A 23718-nucleotide genomic window follows, 5' to 3' on the forward strand; every position below is an offset into this window, starting at 1 on the left:
CACTCTGCCCAAGATATGTGTAGCATTAGGCTCACTTTGGATCAGACTGTAATTTTACAGTCTGCCCTGAGGAAGGGATGGTAAATAACAGCACCTCCCCATGAGCAATATACTCCCCACTGTGCACCCAGCTAGGTAATCTGTCCAGCTATGAAGGTTTGGTGGGGAGATACAGCCAGGGGACCTCCCACAGTCGGCTTCCTCCCAGCCCATTGCCTCCCAGCCAGCAGTATTAGGCAAGTAACCTCAGCTTCCCACTCCCCTGTGTGATTGAGTAAAGGCTATAATAATGTAGCCCCTTATTTCCAGTCTCAACCAATCCATGGAGTCTCAGGCATGGCACAATCATACTCACTCCAGAATGAGCTCTCAGTGCTATCATATCATTGATCGAAGAGTAAAATCTATGGTTATGTGATCGTTTAATGGACGGTCCAATAAAAGATTTTACCTCAGCCATTTTGTCTCACTAAATGTTGAGTTTATTAGGAAAAATGGTTTAAATCTATTTAATTTGATACTTTTCAGCACCTCATAGAAAGAGGACCATTACTAATTCGTAAAACTATGTCCTGTTTGAGCACGGAGTGTTTTGTTCTGATGCTGAATGCTCTTGTTTTCCTTGCCTTAGGCCATTCTGGAGGGTGTGTTGTTGTTCGCAGAGGGCAGCCTCTTGGTTACTGGGAGGTGAAAAACTGTAAAAGCTTCAAAGCTATGTCATTGTGTAAGCAAAAAATTGAATCATATGAAGAAAATGAGCCTAATTTTGAAGAACCTTTGGATGCATGTTATCCTGGATGGGAATCAGAATCTAATCTGCTCAACTGCTACAAGGTAAAAAAGGGTTACCTAAATCTCTTAATTTGCGTCAGGATTTTACCTATTGTTCCAAACAACATTGTTTAAAGAAAGAAAATTCTTCATTTAAACTTAAAATTTTGAATTTTCTAAAAGAATCCAAGACTCCTTGTTGCACTTGATCTTTTCTCCATTGGACTGGGACTGCAAACTTATCAGTACCATTTTATACAGCATTTCAAAGTTAATGAAAGCCAAGGTAAGATTAGTGTCAGAAACAGACAGGGCAAAATGTCTTTTATTGCAAGGGCAAATTGCAACTCTGTAAAAAAAAAAAAAAAAAATTAAAATATATGTATATTAGCCACCCAAAATCAGTTTTGTTCTTAAATTTGTGGTGGTTCTTATTTTATATGCAGGTATTTCATAATGAGAAAGTTCTGATGAAAAGAACGTGGGATGAAGCAGAAGCATTATGCCAAGATCTTGGAGCACATCTTGCCAGCTTTACCCATGTATATGAAGAGGATTTTTTGAACACATTTTTAAACAAAATGTTTGATCGGTAAACATGTATTTATAAAATTTAATATCACCAAAGATTTTTTTAAACAAACAGAACTCTCTGTGCCTCTACAGCCTCATCAACAATGGCCAATAATTGACTTAAATCTCCCTCGCTGACTGAAGTGAAGTTGCAAATGAATTTGTTCTTCCAAAAGAAGCACAATAGCAAAATTCTAGTGTAATTCCTTTTAAAGACCAGCTTTATTTGTGCTAGGGCTGGAACAAGTCTTACCATAGTCCACTATTTTTCATCATGCTCAAACCCTCCATGATAGGGTGGTCTGTTTATTAATCTTAATGATTTGTAAAGGGTCTGTTGCTGCTGCCATTGACATCCATTGATTTGAATGAGAGTAAGAGCAGGCCCTAGGTTTAGAATCTTTCAATAACAAAATACATCGAAAAAGCATAAGATGTGGTCAGATGGCATTTTACCTACCCAGGAGATTTTATTCAGTGTTGTCCTAATAATCTTAATGCATGTGATTGTGTCTTTCTGTTGTTGCTAGCTCCCAGCTACTGAAACAGCCTATTAAACCAAATGAATTACTCCTCTATCATAAGTGGCTAGAGATTGTGCATTTTGATGGTGAAAGTCCTGACAATTTGCTATATTTTTTACGTCAAGATGTGCTCCGTGTGGCCCAGATCCTTATCAATAGTTTACTCTGTGAATATTCATTAAAGTCATTGTAACCACATGAGTAACTTCTCACCAGTGGGAAAAGGGGCTTCGCCATCTGACCCGATATTTTTTACATTGCCATCTTTAAGTAGGTAACTTAGTATTTTTTTAATCAGAGAAACAGAAATTATTTTATTAATGCCAGCAACTCTGCAGAACATTCCTATGAACTCTAATAAATACATTACAATTTGACATATCTCAATTACCAGAATTTTCTATTTGCAGGCTATTTATACATTTTAAAAAGGCTCTATGAAGCTAGACAAGACAAACATATCAGCAATGTTCCTTAGTTCTTTTCTTTTTTCTCTGTCACAGGGCTGAAGAAAGACAATTCTGGATTGGATTTAATAAAAGAAACCCCTTGTCTGGAGGAACATGGGAGTGGTCTGATGGAACTCCTGTAAATACTCATTTGCTATATATTCTAAGGACCTATTAAATTATTTCTGAGCATGAGACCACAATTTAAAAACAAACCTTCCAAATAACCAAACTGTGTGGCCAGACAAAACAGACTCTTCCTTCACACGCATCCACTTCACTAACTGTAATCTGCTTTTGAATTAACAGATTTAATCACATCTCTTGTACCACATCTTAAATGGTGGCAAGTTTTGATTTTGGCGCACACAGTGTGGGAATATTATTTGAAATGCTACGTGGCATTCAAAAGTACTAAAGTGTTATAAGGGCATGAAGAGACTCCCAGTGAAAAATATAATCATTAGAATTGTATCCAGAAACATAGTACAGCAAAAGCACTCTCTATATTAACGATGAAAATAAGTGCAGAACATAAATACAAAATGCAAATCATGCAATACTTTGAACACAGAGGAAAAATGACATTAGACATGGGGCAGCCCCTGTCAGGAATGGCAAAAAGTTACTGTTTAATGCTACTCAGTTAGCTATATGAAAAAGGGTTTGAAAATGAGCAAGGAGTACTGAATAAGGCCCGGGAAGAGAGTAACTGTGGACCCCATTTTAAGAGTTCTTCACCGTACTTCAGGTACCCCAAGTTTATTAGTTTTCTAATGGTGCAACGTATATGTTTCAAAACACTTACATTTAATTTTGTATTAAAACTTTTAAACATCTGGGAATCTCAGTGAGGGCTGAGGAAAGCATTTGTCTCTTGCAGGTTGTATCTGCATTTTTACAGAGCATATATGTTGAAGATGATTCAAGAAATTGTGCTGCATACAAAGTAAATAGAACAATCCTGCCATTGCATTGCAATGGGAAGCGTGAATGGATATGCAAAATACCAAAAGGTATGAATCATTAAGCTATATTTTAATTTATGTATGCTACTTATAATTAGTCATTATGTTATAAGGAATCATAGAATATCAGAGTTGAAAGGGACCTCAGGAGGTCATCTAGTCTAACCCCCTGCTCAAAGCAGGACCAGTCCCCAGACAGATTTTTGCTCCAGATCCCTAAATGGCCCCCTCAAGGATTAAACTCACAGCCCTGGGTTTAGCAGGCCAATGCTCAAACCACTGAGCTATCTCTTCCCCCTGAAGAAACAGGGGAAATGTTTATGGGTTATAGAATTCTCTTATTCCATGCCAAAACTGTGATGTCAATGGGTGTTCTGCTGCATAGAATGAAAGCAGGACTGTAGTACCCTTAGATTTTGGATTGAGATTTGTGTTCCATTTGCTGAATGGCCTTCAATGTGCACATAGTTTAGAAATGACCTATACTGATGAGCAGTATGTGGTGATGAATGTTCAGCTGAAAACCTAGAACAAGTGCCTTATCTTGTTGCTGAAAAGTGTCATATTAGTTTAAAAACTATGTGCCCAATATTTATTTTATTCCCTCTTGAATTTTCTACTTGACCAACAAAAGAAGTAATATAATTTTTTTTGTTAAATTTTACTGTATGATTGCTGTGTGAAATTATTGTTTCTTAATTATTATTTCTTTACAGGTGTTAAGCCAAAGAGTCCACAGTGGTACATAAATGGTATGAAAAAGGACATTTTAGTTTTCACATCCTGAAAAGCTATTATGTGGAATTATATATTTAAGCTCTGAGTTAAAATAATTAATATGTTAAACTCCCATTAAGTAACGTTGTAAGAATTATTGATCTCATTGCTTCTATAAGGCCCAATTTTGCCACTCTTAGGGCTGATCTTCACTCAGGGAGATCAACGCTGCTGCAGTTGATGCAGCAGGAATCGAGTTAGCGGGTCTTTACTAGACCTGCTAAATCAACAGCAGAGTGCTCTCCAGTCAACCCCGGTATGCCGGCTCTCCGTGAAGAGTAAAGGAAGTCGACCAGAGATTGTCTCCCATCGATGTAGCACAGTGAAGACACTGGGGTAAGTCGACCTAAGCTATGTCGACTCCAGCTACGTTATTCACATAGCTGGAGTAGCGTAACTTAGGTCAACTTACCCCCATAGTGAAGACAAGCCCAAACTCATAGTGGGAGTACTCAAGTAAGATACTACTCAACTAAAGATATCAGAATCTAGCCAAGAGCAGATGGTGTAGGATTTTGGTATCCTCTGAGACTCATTAAAATCAATGTGCCAAATTCCGCCTTTGCTTATATGCCATGCAGCCCCTCTAATGTCATTGGAGTTGCATGGGGTATGATTCAGACCAGAATTTGGCTTAGTATCTCTGTCAGTTTGTAATATATGATAGATCAAAGTTAATAAGAGGGTTTTTTATAATGGAATCTTTATCTTGTGATATATAGTATATTCAGATATATGTTTTGTTAGTTGCAAAGAATTTTCCATGTAAGAATCCAAAGGAAGTCTTAAACCTTGTGCTACACATTTGAATCTTTTGCTTCTATTTTAGAACCACCATGGTCTTACTATCAAGGAGCAGAATACCTCTTTCATGTTAGTGCCTCAGAGTGGACCATCTTTGAGTTCATCTGTGGTTGGCTTCGTGGTGAAATAGTCACAATACAATCCTCCAGTGAACAAGAATTTATTCACAGTAGAATAAAACAGGTAACAAGACAAACCTTTGCAAAATTAAATTTCAGTACCAATAACATCTCTTGGAATTTCTGGTTTTCAGTTGCCTTTTATAAAAAGTTGAAAGTCATATTATTTTAGAAACAATTCTGCTTATATTATTACTATTATCTTTGCCTCTTACTTTATCATTATAAAGGATCATCCTGCTTTATGTTAGTAACCTTTTGGGCGGGGGGGCAGTGGTAGTTGCAGTGGTCTGAGCCAATGAAGAGACAAGTCAGCTTGCTGCGTAAGTGTCAAGAGAAACAAAAAACAGCTCCTTACCCCAGAGTTGTGGAAGTGCTTGGGAAGTGTTGAGTTCATGTAAAGGAGCTTCCCACACTGCATGCACTGTGCCTATTTTATCATAAGCTTCTCCCTCTTTGTTCCACTCATCCCTTTGTGTCTGTGCAGGGCATAGGAGTTGTTGCAGCTTCATTGAGTCCAAATTTGCCATCATGGTTCCTAGCTCACTCACAGAGTGGGGCTATGGTTGCAGTTGTATAAGGCCAGATTTGGTCTTATACAGTTGCACAACAATGCTCTCTTGTCATATAGTAAACTGTAGCTGGCCTTTGGGTAATGATACTAGAGAACATATTGAGGGCTTATCTACATGGTGGGGCAATGCATTGTATGGGGGAGTGACTTCTAAAGTGCATTAAGGTATTTCACATTAATTGATAGAGACTGCTGGTGCTCCCTGAAGGTTCTCTAATATGTTTTAATGTAGTACTGTTTCAAACAGCACTACTTTAAAGTGCACCAGCAGAATTTACGTGGACCGATTAATGTACAGCATTAATGTGGGATGGATATAACTTTCTGCAGCTCAGCATCTCTCTCAGTTCTGGTATGTATGGGCTATTCTCCTGTCTGCAGTTCTGGGGGCATTTCAGTTCTGTAATACAGTCCTTGCTGGTTATGTCCCTTACTCTGGATTGCATCCGTATCTTCTGTCTCAGCAGTTCAGTGATGGTTTGCTTTTCTCCCAAGCATTTCTTTTCCCCCAAGCATTTCTTTTCCAGCTTTAATTTTAATTGATTTTTTTGGGAAGTAATGAGCAACCTTTATTCTCCCTTCCTCCCACTCCCATGAGCAATGTTGTGGTCTCAGTCACAGCTGGATCCAGCCTCCCTCCCAGACTTTTCTGCTCCTTTTCAGTCATGTCAGAGTTGCCCAGAGCTCACCAGGCTAATCAGAGTAGTATTCCCATATGTGAGGCAGCATTTATAGGTTCTCTAGAGAGTGAATTATGACCTACCTGTTCACAGTCAGCCAACCCTCGCGCTGCCAGGGCACAGGGCCTTAGAGTTGGACTGGCATGTTGGGTTCCCCGCCCAGAGGAGCTGCGACTCCAATGCAAAAAAGCCCAATGTGCATACGCAGAAGATGTCAGGGAGAGAATCCAAGACAAGGGGAGTGCCAGTCAGCCAGTTCTGGGGGCAAGTCCTAGCACAGACCTGAGCCATGAGGAAAAAACCCTTAAGGGGCACCATGTCATTCCCGCCTTCTCACACACACCCCGACCCCCAGATAACGAAATGCGTCCTAAGCTCCTTGGGGAAAGACGCAGGCTCCTACCCAGCTCCCCTTCTTCCCAACAGCAAATCCAAGGACTCTAGCAATGAGACCTCATCTCCCAGGCACGGTGCCACATTTGGCTACACCCTGCAAGACAGTCACTCCAAACAAATCCTGTGCTCATCCAAATTCACAGCTGCTCCCCTGTTTGTGGGAAAATCGGAGTGTGGCGGTTGGTGCTTCCAAACCAAAACCATCCCTCTCCTCCCCACGCAGTCACATGAGTTGGCAACTTTAACAGGAACCTAATTGTGTGTTCCATTTTGAGAAGGTGCTGATAAGGGCCCAGAATCTTTCTTGCCAAAGGTGAACTCATCTTCTCATGTCTCACAGGAGATGATCCATCATTCTGTCCAACGCCATAGCCTCCTACAGAAAAGCTGTGGGGGTATATGGATGGTTCATAAAGCACTAAGGATCTATATCAAATGTAATGAATCAACAAGAAGCCCAGTCTTCTTGTTCAAGTCCTTTCATCCAAAGTGCCAAGGGCTCTTGCTATTGAAACGATCCCTGGACAGATGGATCAGGTTATGCATTGTAGAGGCATAGAAGACATCAGGTTCATCTGTTGCTGGTGGAATCAAGCACCTTTCATGAGGTTTATGATGACATGCATGAGCAGAAAGAATCTGTTTTCGTTGCAGAGATCTGCAGGGCAGCAACATGGTTCTCTGTTAACACCTCTATTGGATACTACAAGGTGGATTTTCTATCCTCTTCAGAGGCCTCCTTTGGCCAGAAGGTGCTGCATGCCACTTTGGCAATTAATTTTGGGAGGTGTTTTCCATATCTCATTTGACTTTATTATTCCTCCCTACTTCTGTTCACTGCTTGTTATTTCTCATACATCTCATGAGAAACACTGGGCTGCAGAATGGGCGATTTCATACTCGATAATTTCCTTTCTGATAGCAGCATCTTCCACAAGTCTAGCTTCCCTGGATGGCTTCTTACCCAAGGAGCGAAATTGAATTTTTATATCTACAATTTGTAGGGCTGTTAGCCTCCTATACATGGTTTACTGGTTGGCATTGGAGCTATTGTTGTTAATTGTATTCTATGAGGCTTTTATACAGCTTGGAATGAATCGTGGTGGCAAGCTGGAGAAGGAGACCTGACCAGCTGGGGTTGTTATAGCAGCATTGAACTGCACCCAGAAACTGCAGACAGCAGGGCAATAACTCGTATGTATAAGGACTGTGGGAGATGCTGCTAGCAGACAGGAAATTATCAGGTAAGAAATTTCGGCTGAATGCTTTGAAGTCCTCTTCTTAAGCATACATCTCTAAAGAGATAATTGAAGGGCTGTAGTTACTCCTCAGTAGTCCTGAGCAAGAATTGGTAATGCACAAGCTTCCCACTCATTAAGCAGATCCAGAGCTGGTTTAGATCTTGCACAACAGATCAACTTTTCCTCTGAATAGGCCTTCCAGGGTGTCACTCGCAACTCCCATTCTTTAGAATGCTGCCTACGATTTCTTCTGAATTAGAGCCCTTTGTTACTAAGGTAATTTGTATGAAAACCGGATTTTTGCTTCTAAATTATCATAATTCTCATTTGTATATGAAATCAGAATCTCCATAGCAATCGTTGTGATGTAATAAGCAGATTATTATTATTTTAAATGGAGGAAATAGCTGCAGAAACAGATGAATTCCCTAGAAACAAACAGCCTGTTTTCATTTAAATTTCGTTAATAATAAAGAATGAAGGAAGAAAAATAAAGAAAAACACATAATAGCTATGATTCTGATGCCTTAGTCAGAGCAATACTACACTGCAGCACCAATTTAAAAGTTCACCAAACACTGCTGAGCCAAAAAGATGTCAAGCTGTAATTGTTTACTGTCTACTTTTACTTTCAGCGAGTAAAGTCCTCTTTGCTTTTACCTTAGAAAGTAAAACAAAAACCTAAACAGATTGTTTGTTTCTTAATGTGATAGGATTTCTTTAAGCTTTTGATGACTTACTAGCCTGTTTTCATCTGTAGTAGACAGTGAGAATTTTTACACAAAATATATTGAAAATGGATTTAAACAGGGATAGGTTGTAATGAAAGAACATCTTATCCTTATATACATTGTACAGCAGATGCTTCAATCACCAGATCTATTGCTTCTTATTATAGTTTATGCTCTGTTGAGATTATAACTTGGTTTTATTTAAAATATGTATTTTGTTCATGAAGTATATATAACAAAATATTTTTCTGAATTAAAATCATTTTGAAAATAGCTATTCAAAATGATTATATGAAGAGGCATTTACTTAACCATTTTTAAAATTAACATTTTTTTTCATTTTAAAATCAAATAGTGGATATTTATTGATGGTTTGTCAAAAGAATAAGACAAGTTTTAAAGTCATGTTGCATGTCATAGTGACTTTATGAGTATGTCCTTCAAGGATCTAGGTAAAAAGAGATTTGCAATTTTGTGTTTACAGAAAAAGGCAGATTCTGCTCTCAAGTCTAATTAAATTATTCATGTAAATTTAATGTATATAAATAATCTAGAGTAACTCAATTTAATTCACTGGTTTTATGTTAGATTATGACCTTGATCCCATGTGGTATCGAATACCCTCAGTTCATATTTACTTAAGCAGGAGTCAAGATTGCTCAGCATCTCACAAGAGACACTCAGCTCCTGGAGGATCAGGTAGTAATTGCCAATCAGGCCTTGTCTGCACTGGGGAAACATCAAATTGTTAAAACCAGCTGGAGCTGCAGTGTGGACAAGGCTCGAGGCAGCAGAACTATTCCTGTAACTGGTTTAGTTAAACCTCAGTTATAAAAACAGTTCTGGCCATCAGAGTCTTGTCTACACTGGAGCTCCAACTAGTTTTAAAGCCCAGTATAGCCAAGTGTTCTTGAGCTATAGTTGCTTCTACATGAAACACAGGACTTAATCCTGTTCTCTTCAGAGTCATTTGGAAGGTTTGCCATTGACTTAGTGGTAGCAGGAGCATGGGCAACTATCATTAAATTGTAAAACGTTTGAATGGATTTAATGTGGTCCTTCAACTGATCACAGTCAGGCATGAGAAACTTTTAGTTAGGGATATATAATACAAGTCATAGACAGGTCACAGGCTGTGAATTTTTGTTTACTGCCCGTGACCTGTCCATGATTTTTACTAAAAATACCTGTGACTAAAATGTAGCCTTATCTATAAACACTCAACAATCATGTCATTCCAGAAGTGGTCCCCACCCACAGTTCAGGGAGAGACTTGTTGGCAGGGCAGTGAGTAGAAGCTTACATTGTTGTGGTCTGTATTGTATCTGTTCTCTGGATTAAAAGGAACACCTCACACAGCTCTACATTACAGATTTCAGAGTGAAATAATATTAGTAATAATAAAGCTATTTAAAATGTGACATAACCAATTTGCAAACTTTAATGACTGTTTAACATTATTTTGATACTAAAAGGGAATGTTTGCATTTTATAAGTTAAATAAATTGCCCGTGTCGCAATTTCAGGCCACAGCACAGTTTTACAGACAAGCTATAAATCCCTAAAATTGGCAACTTATCCTCTGTAAATCGGAGATCCAAATGCAAACTCAGGGCCAAATCTTGCTGTCCTTGCATGAATAGTCTCAGTGAAGTCAATGCGCCTACTCACAAAAATTAAGGCAAACAGTATTTGGATTTGATGTTGCTCCCGTTGACCTTGGTAGGAGCAGGACTGGGCCTTAGGTGTTTGTTTATGCTTTACTAGGAGAACTATATATAATTAAACACTGGTAAAAAAAAAAAAAAATTCTTACAGCTATCAAAAAGTGACATACGCTGGTGGATTGGATTGCACTCTGAAGTATCTAGTGATGGATTTCGGTAAGAATGTACTTAAGTATGTGTTTGGATTTTAATTTTGTTTTGTCTTTTTTTTAATTGAAAGATCTTGTTTACAAGTTGCCCTTCTGTTTGTCAAAATAAGACCCTGTTTTATGACTGCATGGGGTGTCAAGGATCCGCTTAGGTTTTTGGGGGTGGGCTGTAATTCAGAATTTATTACTGTTTTTTCTCTCATTTTAACAGTATTTCTACTGAAAGGGCTATAATGGATATAACACAACAATGTGAATAGGGTTTTTTGTGAGCTAATTTAGGGACATTTTCTATCCCCTATCTGTTTGGTGGCATTTATTAATGTAGTGGCAATTTGAGGGTGGAAAAAAGAAGAGAATGTCACTAAATGTTTAATAAAAACAACAAGGAGTCCAGTGGCACCTTTAAGACTAACAGATTTATTTGATCATAAGCTTTCTTGGGTAAAAAACCCACTTCCTCAGATGCATGGAGTGAAAATTACAGATGCAGGCATTATTATATGGACTAAATGTTTAATGTTTCTATGCAGGTGGAGAGATGGGTCACCATTAGTATATGAGAACTGGAATGAAGGAAAAGAAAGATCTGTGCGCACACAAGGTGAAAGGTGTGGCTTCATTTCATCACAGACAGGTCAATATTACATTTCCCTTTGTTGCATTAATCCAAAAATTATCATTTAATGGGCCTGAAGGGGTTATTGCACATTTTATTGCTAAATTAGATTGAGGTTTATATTTCTCTGGAACATGCAAAATAACCCACAATCTAATTCTTTTTTTCAGTAAGTGAACTCTAGATCGGAGAGGGCAAACTACAGCCCACAGGCGAGATCCAGCCCGTCAGAGTTTTCAGTCTAGGCCGCAGGATTGCCAGCCCTGTGGTGCAGCGGGGCTAAGGCCGCCTCCTTGCCTAGCCTGACCCCACGCCATTCCCAGAAGCAGCCGGCATCACATCCTTGTGCCCCCTGTGGGGCAGGGGGGGCAGGGAAGAGGGATCCATGTGCTGCACTCACCGACAGACACCGCCCCCCGCAGCTCCCATTGGCCGGGAATGGGAAGCCAATGGGAACTTCGAGGGTGGTAGCCACAGGCCTGAGTCCCCTACCCCCTACATTGAGCCCTCTGCCGCACGCCTCCTGCACCCCAACACCCTGCCCTGAGCCCACTCCTGAACACCGCGTCCCCTCCTGCACTCCAACCCCTTTCCCTGAGCCCCTTCCTGCACACTGCACCTCCTCCCATATCCTGCACTCCCTCCTGCACCCCAATCTCCTGCCCCAGCCCTACATTCATGGCCCTGCATACAATTTTTCCACCATGTGTGGGCCAAAAAGTTTGCCCATCCCTGCTCTAGATAGTGACACTGTTATTTGGAACAAAGCAATGGCAAAATAACTTGAACATATTCCTAGAGACTGACTCAAAGCATCTAAAACAAATATTTTAAGTTCCAGATTTTTAATATCAAAATTATAAATAATCTAATCATACAATGAATCTTCAGTGCATATTAGAAATTTTTCTTGCACAACAATAAAGCTAATGCACTGCCAGTTTTCAGCCAGTTGCTCATCCCAAATGAGCTGGATTGATTTAGTAATGGTTTTTAATACTTTTGTAAACTGTATTTATTCCAACACAAAACTTTACTAACTCACTGCTCTAGCTTGGTTTTGGTTCTTTAGCCAATTTGCTTAAGGATTGTTGGTACAATGTTTTGTTATTCTCTTGTCAGTTCCTTACATCATTGGCTGGATCTATATTTTTGCTACTGTTATCAAAATTGTAGTGTTGTCAACTCACAATTTTATCATGAATCTTGTGATATTTGATGTTTTTCTTAATGCCCCAGCTCCTGATGTCATTTGGTAACTTAAGAGTCACAGCTTTTGGGTTTTTTAATTAAATTAAATTAACTTTCTAGCCCATGTGGCAGTGGAGAAAAGCTAAAAAATGTAACTAGGTGCACCCTAGGCTCAAAAAGCAGCAGTCAAATTTTAAAAAGAACCTAAAATGTATTATTTTTAATAATCTCATGATTTTTTGGGACCTTACTTTTGGAGGTTGGCAATACTGTAAGTTCCAGGTGTCAACCAAAAGGATGTTTGCTGTTTTCTCAAAATAGATTATGTGTTGAGAGTAGGTTGAGTGGCAAAGTTGTGTAGTTTTGTTACCTTGTAAGAAGCAGTGTTTTGAAGTGATGATGGGGGCAGCCAAAGATGAAATATGTAGGCAAGTGATGTTACTATTTATCAGAGGGGCACATGGATTGCATCAACTATGGTAGTATCCACTGCTCCATCATGGAGTAACCAAGGTACTGCTGTGTTTTGAGAGAGAGCATGGCTATCCTGAAGCCAAAAGTGAAGATGTTTAGTGGAACTTGCAAGAAAGAGAACAGATGAAATCAGACAAAACAGGACTCTTCGGCTGAGTTTGAAATGATTATTTACTCTTTTTTATTTTCTAATATGGGTCATCATAGTTTACCAACACAGTCAGGAAGATTTTAGAACATAGTAGCTGAACTGAGCTGGTGCTCCACTCCTGCTACTCCCCAGGGAGCTGCTGATCCTCAGCCCCTCTGAGCATCAGCCCCTCTATGTTGTATAATTCTCAGCAATAAATTGCCACTAGAGGGTTGCACACATCATTGCTCATGGAATTCAAGTTGTGTGTTATCCAACTTACGTGTAAATGTAGGTGAGGGTGAAGGGGCCTGGCCAGAGAGTCAGCAAGGAGCTTGTGGCGGGGAGGGGCACAGCAGGGGGGTGAAAGGAGCAATTTGCCTGCCTGGAAGTGGGGGCTGGCTGGCCAGATTTGGAGGGGGAGGAGTGTACAGCTCAATCTACATAAGCAGGGAAATGTGTAGCCCTCAAGTAAGCTTCTGTCTGTGATGTTTGTAGACAGCAGCAGAGAGTGACAGGGAGTTTCCTCTACCTCCAGCACCAAATGGGCGGTCTGTGGGTCTGTATTTAGTGAAAATCAAACTTCTCTGGTTTTCCAGTTTTGAAATTTGGGAATTGACCAGATGTGGTTTTCAGAAGTTGTGTTATACAGATTTGAGCAAGTTAAACAATTTCCACTGACAGTTTTGTTGAAATTGAAATGGTTAGCAGAAACATGTTGATTCTGCCAAAATTTTTCAACAGAAACAAGTCAAAATGTTTCACTTTGATAGTGCTGAAATATTTTTGTTTTGATTCCTTTTGTTTAGTTCATATTATATTAAAATATTTAAATAGTATATTTAATATTAACATGTTTGATATTTAATATAATATAAAAATAAATGAATTAAAATGATAGAAACAAAACACTTCAGCTCAATCAAAATAAAATATTTCAAAATGGTCCCAAATCAATTTTTTTCTGAATTTTCATTTCACAGCAAATCTCAAAATTTCAGCTTTTTGTTCCAATTCAGAATGAAAACAAAATTGAAAATATCAGTATTTCCAACGGAATGTAAATTCCAGTTCTTGGCCACCTCTAATATAGAAAGACATACAGAGAAATACCATTGAGTTGATTGTAGGGCCTTGTGTCATTTGGCCAATAAATGTATAGCAATATTAACAATAACATCTGAGAAACAATAATATTTAGTCATCAAATTGATGTACATAGCAACTTTTCCAACATGAATGTATTAACATTTCTATAATTATTGTTCACAGGACTCTGGGGTGATGAAAACTGTACCATTTCTCTTCCTTCTATTTGTAAGCGTAAAACTGTATGGACAATAGAGAGAGAAATCCTAAAAGACCAGAACCAGCAAGGAGAATGTCCCAAAGGATGGCTGTACTTTGGATTCAAGGTAAAAAAAATATATATTTTTTTGTTTGTTCAAAACCCATTATAAATTTACGATAGTGATTTTTAAGGATATTTAAGGATATTACAGATTATTGAAGATACCTGTTTTCCCTTTTGACAACAGGCTTTTTAGGCATATAAATATAGGCCCCAATTCTGCAAATGATTATGCTGACCAGTACTTCTATACACAAGTAGTCCCATTTAAGTTACAGAATGTTTTGACTTTGTTGAGTAAAATGCACGTGCTTGTGTGCAAAGTTACTCGTGTTTTTGAGTCACATATATTGAGTGTCTGCAGGATTGGGGCCTTAGCCTGTTCCATACCCCGTGGCCAAATTAAAACATATGCACTAAGAAGGCTTTTATTGCCTAGGAATGTGATTCAAATATGACAAGAAGACTGTGCTAAATGGAGCCCTGTATTTTTCCTTCAGAAATTGTCACATTCCTATACATGTTGTTACAATAATGTTCAGAAAAGATTATAAACCTAAGTCTATTCACACACTAGAGTTGCAGTGATAAAATTTTCTTTCAGTTTATATTAAACCTGTGTATTCTGTAACCCCGGCACAGATAGGTAGCCAGACTCATCGCTGGTTAAATTCCACTGGCTTCAGGGGTAAATTTGGCCCAAGGAACATTTCACCTTTAAACTGGTTTGAATCCAGCCCTGATCGCTTGTGACTGAAAATTGATACCAGGAATGTAGAAGAGATGTGTTTACGTAAATAAATGTTTACTTTTCAGTGACCTGTTTGAATTGATTTGATGGCTTCAGCTCAGTTCCTGTTGGGCAGTTGTCCACATCACAGTATTCATGACCCAGCTGACCTTGATTTTTCACTCTTGTTGACAGTCTTGGCAGAGAGGCCTAGATACTGAAAGAGCATGGACAGTGCCCTGCCCTGCCTCCTTTTGAAATAATTGTCATTCTTGCTTAGGGTTCAAACACAATGGCAGGCCATTGCCTTTGTTGTACCTATTCTGTGGGTAATCAGAAGACTATAGTCTTCAGAGCTGTCAATACAACACCTTGAACAATCACCAAACTCATTTTAAAATGTAAAAAAGTAAACATTTTTTGCTTTTGGGAATAGTGCTTTTTGATACAAATTCCAAAGGATCCAGACCATCTGACGAACTGGTATTCTGCCCAGTCTTTCTGCAGTGAACAGGATGGGTCACTAGCTTCTATTGAAAATGAAGTAGAACAAGGTACTTTACTGATAATACTGTATTGTATTATAATAAAGATGACATTTTATTTATTCTATTAAAAAGTAAAGCATAATCTTAATTACAAAACCAGGAATTAAGAACACTCACATTCCAATCCTGGCTATGCTACTAACTCTCTCAAGTGACTTTGAACAATCTCTTTAAAATCTCCATTCCTCAGTTTCTCAAACTGTGAAACAGGGATAATATTTCCTTGTGTTCTTCAAAAGTGTATTTTGAGGATTAGTTATTGTTTGCACAACACTTTGTGCTTACATACAAAGGTGATGGCATTTCTAATTCATGCAAAGATAGAGGGATACATTTTTAAAGATTGCTTTATAAAATTCCTATATTAGGAAAACAACATTATAATATTATAAAATCTACCTAATTAAAAATTATGATAATAATGATGAAAAGCTAGTATCCTTGTTACATGAATGTAGTGCATTGGATCTTATCTGTACTATATTAGATTGGTTTTTTATAGACTCTAGTTTGGACTGGTCAGAGTCACAAACACCTGTGCACTTGGCACTTTTTATGTTCCCTGTTCAAAAAAGTCCCAGGTTAAAAATTTTTTTTTTTTGTTGGTTGATTGGTTTTTTTAGTTGAACTAAAAATCTAGCCTTCAAGCTCTGTTACACAGTCTGATTTTTAACTACCATGGAGAAATGCATGTTCAATGAAACAGTCACATCAAAAAACTAAAATTGTTCTAACAGCTATGGGAACCTCTTCAACCCTAATTAGATAATGGTCTAGATCCTGACCCCACTGAAGTCAATCAGTACCAGTAAATTTAAGATTAGATGGAAATGAAATGCTGCTAGTTCTCTTTCCTTCTAATAAAGGCAATACCAATGAAATGGCATTGGCTGATAATTAAGTTTATATTTTGTTTTAATATGCCAATTGTGGCTATAAAGAGAGAGTTGCCCAAATGATTCACAATACCGTATGTGTTAAAATTCATTCTTTCCTTTTGCAGCTTTCATAACAATGAATCTGTTTGGACAGAAGACTAGTGTTTGGATAGGTCTGCAGAGTGATGATTATGGAAAATGGGTGAATGAACATCCAAAGATATATTCCAACTGGTCTCCAGTTGATGTAGTTCATGTAAGTTTTATGAAATGTGTTTTGTGGGGAAGTGTTGTTTTGTACATAATAATCAATGATTTATTAAATTGTGGGGAGATGTTGTTTTGTACATAAAGTAATCAATGATTTTTTTTAAAAGGTTAGGGCCTGATTTTTGACAGGGGCTTAACCTGGGCTTACTTTCGCACGTGCTAATAATGGGGGGTACAGTTTCATAGGTCCAATTAAATGTGGGCAAAAATGATCCTCTGTAGACATCTATTTGATTTACACCTCCAATGGGGTAGACACACATATTGAATCATTTACTCCTACAGCTATTTACAGGCACAAAATTGGGGGCATAACAAGTGGTAATGAGTTTTTTTTAAATCTGCTCCAAAGAGACTGGGGAATGAAAATTATCATGAAGTGTACTGTGCAGTGTATTGCTTTATGCATAGAGAAATATTTAGTTAGTTCTGATTTCACATTCTTTCAACTGAATTATGCAACATTTTCATTATGATGTTTCAATTTTTAATTATGATGTTGTACATTGCACTGTTCATGTTTAGTGACTGTCAGCTGGTTAATCTTCGGCATGCTTTCTCTTGTAATTTTTATTTTAATCTGTTAAGAGTTGGTTTTTAGGCAGTGTTTATTCATTATCATGATATATGTTTATTACAGGGTCAGAGATATAACAGTGCTAATATTCAAGAACAAGTTCCATTGTGTACGTTGGTATCAAATAACCCTAATTTTCATTTTACGGGAAAATGGTACTTAGAAAGCTGTCAGAAAAATTATGGTTTTATCTGCCAAAAGTCTCAAGGTAAGGATTTGTTTCTGTTTTACTCTCACCCTCAGCCATCTCCATTGTTAATTACCTTGCTCACTTTCTTCTCTCTCAGCTGTGGTATGTTGTATAAATTCTTTATAAACCGTGGAATGTAAATTATCTCTTACATGGTTTCATGTCAACAGCCTAAAACTACAAATTATCTGTAGCATTTTAGATAAATCAACATTGCTACATGAGCAATATCAAGAGTATTATTTTGGGTTTTTTCTTCTGGCTACACAATGCATATCTTAGATCATGGAGGGGAACAGGTATTTGGGATGATGCATAACTTGGAGTAATGGTATGAAATTTAGACTAACCATCAGAAAAAACTACTGACAATGAGATTCAGTATGAGACCTGTAAAACTAGATTATAGAAAACTTTAGGAAAAAGTGCTGTAGAGAACAATCCACACAGACAGGAAGATAGACTAGAAGACCTAATATAGTTGGGTTTTTTCCATGGATTCCAAGGCCAGCAGGAACCATTGTAATCTTCTATGCCTGTGTTATACAGACGGTCAGACTAGAACTTCTGCAAAATAATTCCTAGAGTGTATCTTTTAGAAAATAATCCCATCTTGATTTAAAAATTGGGGCCCCCATTAGCCGTTGATTCCCCATTTACAATTACGTTTTAAGACCTATATTTTAGCCAGCTTTTAATCCATTTAATGTGTCCCATGTTATTTTTATTATAGAGACAGGTGACTGAGGTAGTATCTTTTATTGAACCAACTTTAGAGCTACACAGAGCTTTTCTCACTTGGGATGGGTCATTTAGTCATTTGTTCAGAGCTTCTTTTGTAGAAAAGTTTACTCCAAAGAGAAGAAGCAGGAATGAAGACAAAATGGAGATGATGCAGCTGCCCTTTATATTCTTTTGCCGTGTGGCTTGTACTTCCTTTGTCCCAAACACAAACTGCCCAGCACACGGCGTGGAAAAGACTTAGTATTCTGTCCATAAAGATACCAAATGCCTTGCTGACTCATGAAGTGTATTCCCAGGTTCCTTTCAGTGGGTTCATTGTGCAGTTGATTACCCTTGAAGGGCCATCGAACAGGCTAGGCACTGCTGATGCTAATCTGTCTGGGGACGTCACACAGAAACACAACACAAGTTTGAAAATACAGATATACCTCACCATATAAAGGTGATACAAAAATATAAACAAGATGATCATACTTGGCAAGTTATAACATTTTCACTATTTTTATAGCTGCCTTCACTTCCCCTCTAAACATATTGGTATTTTTCTACTAGTAGGGCCTTCTTCCTTGATTGTGGGTATCCAATAAAGAGTTCTTGAGTAATTCCCAATTATCATTCACATTTTTCTGATTTTAAATTCTTCCTCCCAACTGATTTGGCTCAGAAGTATTTTAAAGCTTTGTGCAATTGATCTTTTTTTCTCCCTCTCATCTGATTCTGTTACCATTCTATCCATTTGCCAGAATCAGTGAGATACTGCATAGGATATATGATGCTCTTTACAGCTAATTTCTGAAGTCGTCCCATAGTCTTTGTACTGTTTGCATTCATCTTTGACTCTGAGACTCATGCACAATTTTCTCCCCTTGAAAAGGTAGGCCTCACAGTTGAATATGTACACTACTCACTGTGCAAAATATGTATTTTTTACAATTCAAAACCAGGCTCTTATTAGCATGATAAGCAGATAAGCAAACCTTTGGATTATTCCAGTTCCTCAGTCCAGTGGGAGATCAAGGAGATCCACAGTAAACAGGTGTGTAATGAGACCCTCTAAAGTTACACTCAAAACATCACTGTAAAACAGCATCACTGAGCTGGTGCATGTTTCTGTGTATATAGTGCTTTATGGGTACTTACCCTGGCATTGAGGCCCACTGGCATTAGTTCCCCTTTGAATTCTTGTTGAATTCAAAGTTTGAGAGTTGAGAGAGAGCCTTCCTCTCTGTGTACTGAATCAATTCATTTTCCACACAAATTCAATCTTTGGCCTTGCTGTGATTTCAAACGAGTCGTGTGTGTGTGTTTGCTGTGTTGACATGGTCTCAGGGATGTTCCTAGAAGAACTAACAGATTTGGAGTTTTTACATTTGTTTTTAAGGATAGCCATTCTGCTTTGAGAACTGTTATTTTATTAAACATTGTCTGTTAAAGGAAAATGTTTGATACTGAAAATACTGGATATTTTGTCTTTTTCTTTCTGTTTGTTGCAGATATGTCCAAACATGCCATAGATGCGTCTGAGATGTATCCAGTACCAGATACATTAGAATATGGAAACAGAACATATAAACTAATACATGGGAATATGACTTGGTTTGCTGCTTTAAAAACCTGCATGGCAAATGGAACTGAATTGGTCAGCATTACGGACCATTATCACCAAGCCTTCCTCACTGTCATTGTAAACAGACTAGGATACGCCCACTGGATTGGACTCTCTACCTCAGATGTACGTGATGGAGTCTGTGCATATGAACATGATATTGTAGATTCATTTTTACAGTAACAAGGGAATAAGCTGTTTAAAAAAAAAAAAAAAAGGAAATGCATATTCACTTGAAATTGGTGGATTTGTAAATGGAGATGAGCTTGCAGCAAAAACCTCAAGCTGAATACCCCTGTACTTGGGAGAAGTTCAGATCCTGAAGCAAAACCCCCAACTATGCATCTTGGGCTTATCTATAGTTGTAACATAACATATAAGCTTCATTAAAGTAAATTGTAATCAGTGTGGTGTCACCCCTGCATGATATGATGATAGAGTCCCAGCACTGAAAGGAAACTTAAAGGCAGAAAGAAGAATATTCACAGGCAAAAGACCTTTTGTAAGCTGACCACTGAAGTGGCTTTGGCTTCATTCTTGGTACACTTATGCTCCAGATGACTACTTTATTTATGGTCAGCTGCCACAATGGTTCCTTTAGTACAGTAAAAGCTTTTTTACCCAGCATGTTGGGGAAATGGGAGGTGCTGGTAAATGAATAATTCCAGTTAACTAAGAAGGAGGGAGTTGGGGCGCAGGCTCTGGGAGGGAGTTTGGATATGAGAGGGGGCTTGGGACAGGAGATTGGGGAGCGGGAAAGGTTTCCCACATGCAGCAACCTGTCCCTGCTGTTTCTAGGTGGAGGCACAGCTAGGCAGCTCTGCACACTGCCTCCACCCAGAGTGCTGGCTCCACAGCTCCCACATATTTTATGAAGCTCTTGCAGAATTACATAGTAATGGTCCTTGGGAATGTGTCTGCATGGTTTAGTTAGGAAGCTGCCTTGGAGGAGGAAAAGCCAGATTTGCCAGCCCACGGAAAGGATGTCAACACAAAAGAAGAAGCCACTTATGTTACAGTAACACATAAAGAGAAATAATCCTAAATTTATTTTGGCAGAATGGGCTTAACTTTGAGTGGTCAGATGGTACCAAGTCTTTGTTTACCTTTTGGGGAGACGAGGAGTCACAGTCACTGGGCAGCTGTGTCTATATTGATATTAATGGGCAGTGGAAAAGTGCTAACTGTGAAAGACTTCTACAAGGAGCAGTTTGTCATGTGCCAACTGGTAAGTCATTGTTTAGTTTTATATTAAATCTCTGCAGCAACTAATTTAGTTTTACACATTGGCTATGGAAGCATGTGAACAGAAGTATGTTGGTTCACAGTTGAATACTGATTATTATAATATTATAAAATATATAAGTATTTAGGGCTAGAGTCACAAAAGGACATAAACTGCTTTAGGTGACTAAATCCCAGAATCAGGCCCCAGTGGGATTCACAAAACTGCTCAGGTGCCACCAAACTCTGTGCTTAAATTACAGCAGTAAAAGTTCCCTAGGCACCTACTCTTCTGCCTCTGCGCATGTGCACGTCAGCCCATGTCAGATGTCCCAGATGCCTAAGCCCCAGAGTCGTGCACTAAGTAGAGGAAGATAAGTGTTCCTATGCCTAACTTACCTGCAGGCCCGATCTAGTCAACATGCTCAGAGCTCATCTATCGGCTCAAGCCGCCATCGGCCAGCTCACACAAAATGAGCAGCAGCAGCAGCCTACACCTCATTACCATTGATATCATACTCAATTGGGATGTGGGAGACCCCATGAGGCAGAGGGATTTGAACAGTGATGTCCCATCTTTTGGGAGCTTCTTCTGAGCATTAAGCTATTGGATATTCTGATGTGGTGTTCCCAGTCTCTCCTGTTGACGCTGTTCTATTGTGGCTCAAGGGGACTGAGTCATGGGTCTCCCACCTCCCAACTAACTACCAAGTCACAGAGTCTTTCTCATACTCGCATCTCTCTGGCCCCATGACTGAGAATCCGAAGCAGGTGGAGGCACCTCCCTGCAACCCACACTTAGGCACCTAACTCCATTAGAGGGGCAGAGCTTAGCACACCTTGGCACCCATTGGCTAGCTGAGATGAGTAGCCGCCTAGTATGTTGGCTTTTCTGAATCCCATTCCTAGGTGCCAGTTTCTCCCCATTCATTATATAGAGGCTTAACTCAGGCTTTGTGAATCCTAGTGATTTTTAGGTGCCTAAAAGTTGGTGTGAAGCTAAATAAAAAAAAAAATGGACTTTGGGTTCAGGCCAATGGGAGGAAGGAAAACACCTTCTTGTAACTGGAAAAAACTAATGAGAAATGTTAGATCTCTTGGATTAAGACTAGATTTAGCATGAAGTATAATACACTTTAATAAAATTCACTGACCATGGATGATTTGGTGGTCATCAGTTAGAAATGAGTAGACTCTTGTCTAGATTTCCTGGATCCAAACCACAGTTTAAAATCCTTCCATGGATATCGTAACCCAGGACCGTCCCGGAGGGGTTTGTCTAGTGTCTGAGCTAAGAGGGACTGGGGGGTCATGGATGAGGCTGCGGGGAGCAGGGGAGTTTTTAGCAGAGTCTTATCTGCTCCCATGATTCAGGCCCACGTTTTTTTTACGTTTTTTTTCTTCCCTGCCAGGGCCCCGTCAAAACTGTTTGAATTGGGCTCTGCACTTCCTAAAGCCGGCCCTGCCCTGAGGTTAATAGAGTTCCAGACAATTTACTGTGTGAGAGGGTTTTTGAATAAGACCAAAAACCAAGATCCTGTTTTCATTCTCTTACTTTAATCATAAATGATACTGCACTGCCTAGGAAAGAAGGACATATTTAACAACACTAGTGATGTACTTAAAATGATGCATCAAAAGTAACTAACAGTTTTTAATTTAATTAAAGTTACTGTCTCTGCCGAGTCTTTTGCAGTACTAAGCAGTGTCCTTTAAATATTTCTTCAACACAGGACCACATTACCCTATCCAAGGGCCCAGTCCCACTGCCATTGACTCCTATTGGCTTCAGTGGGTGTAGCGTGAGATCTGTTGTCCATTTAAAAATATATATATTGAGCTAATTTCTCACCAGACGGCATCTAGGGTGAGGAAGGGCAGCAGGATCAGTTACAATGATTGTATTTATTATGTGGCTGTATCCCTTAATTGTATCTTATTTGGGTTTAGGAATAGTTTACTTCAATTTAGCTTATTCCTGCAAAAAAAAAGAAAAAATAGATCTTAACGGTCAGTGAGTCAAGTTTCCATTTTTCTTTATATTTTTTACAATAAATAAAGATTTTCCATGCCATAATACAGTAAAAAGATTACCAGTTTACATGTGTGCTTCTCAAGTGTAAAATTATTACTAGTATTATTCTAAAATGATTTGTGGGATGTTTATTAATATATTGTGTTACTCCATTAAACCTACAATGTTATTTCTATCACAGAAAAGAAACTAATTGAATACAAAGGCTTATGCTCAGAAAAAAATGTCACTTGGATAAAATTTAGAAGCAATTGCTACAGGTTTTCCACAGTTTTCGAGAGTACAGGTTTTGATACAGCATATGAATTTTGCAAAAAGCAAGGTAATCTGTTATTAGTTATCTTACAGTAATAAATGTCATGTATTCTTCTGAACATTTTAATAAATTTAAATAGTGGCCTGTTTTATATGAGAGAGAAGATGATATTGTAACTAACTAAAACAACTAACAAATGTTCTAAAATACATCAGGATATAAGTTTTCTTTGCATTTGTATAAAATTCAATGGTTTTCTCTTCAGATTACTGTAAACATCCTGTGATCACAGTTTCACAACAGTCTGACAGTTTCAGATTTATACCTGCATTGCAAATGTAGAAGTTATGTAGTGTAACCATAATTTAAAATCTCTAAGATAACTATGTATAATGTTAAACTTTTGAAGCTC

General features: G+C 38.5%; 1 protein-coding gene across 1 annotated transcript in view; it reads left to right on the forward strand.

Annotated features, from left to right (window-relative positions):
* PLA2R1 (phospholipase A2 receptor 1) overlaps positions 1–23718 on the forward strand; it is a 67737-nt gene that overhangs the window by 38492 nt on the left and 5527 nt on the right. The window contains exons 12-26 of the mRNA XM_032782067.2: positions 632–834; positions 1218–1363; positions 2372–2456; positions 3201–3333; positions 4002–4037; positions 4892–5049; positions 10426–10490; positions 11017–11120; positions 14170–14312; positions 15415–15532; positions 16530–16660; positions 17315–17459; positions 19679–19917; positions 20851–21019; positions 23232–23372. Coding sequence (XP_032637958.1) covers positions 632–834; positions 1218–1363; positions 2372–2456; positions 3201–3333; positions 4002–4037; positions 4892–5049; positions 10426–10490; positions 11017–11120; positions 14170–14312; positions 15415–15532; positions 16530–16660; positions 17315–17459; positions 19679–19917; positions 20851–21019; positions 23232–23372 — 2016 coding nt within the window. The remainder of the gene's footprint in view (positions 1–631; positions 835–1217; positions 1364–2371; positions 2457–3200; positions 3334–4001; positions 4038–4891; positions 5050–10425; positions 10491–11016; positions 11121–14169; positions 14313–15414; positions 15533–16529; positions 16661–17314; positions 17460–19678; positions 19918–20850; positions 21020–23231; positions 23373–23718) is intronic.

The sequence above is a fragment of the Chelonoidis abingdonii genome, chromosome 10 (assembly GCF_003597395.2).
Source record: "Chelonoidis abingdonii isolate Lonesome George chromosome 10, CheloAbing_2.0, whole genome shotgun sequence".
NCBI classification, from domain to species: Eukaryota; Metazoa; Chordata; order Testudines; family Testudinidae; genus Chelonoidis; species Chelonoidis abingdonii.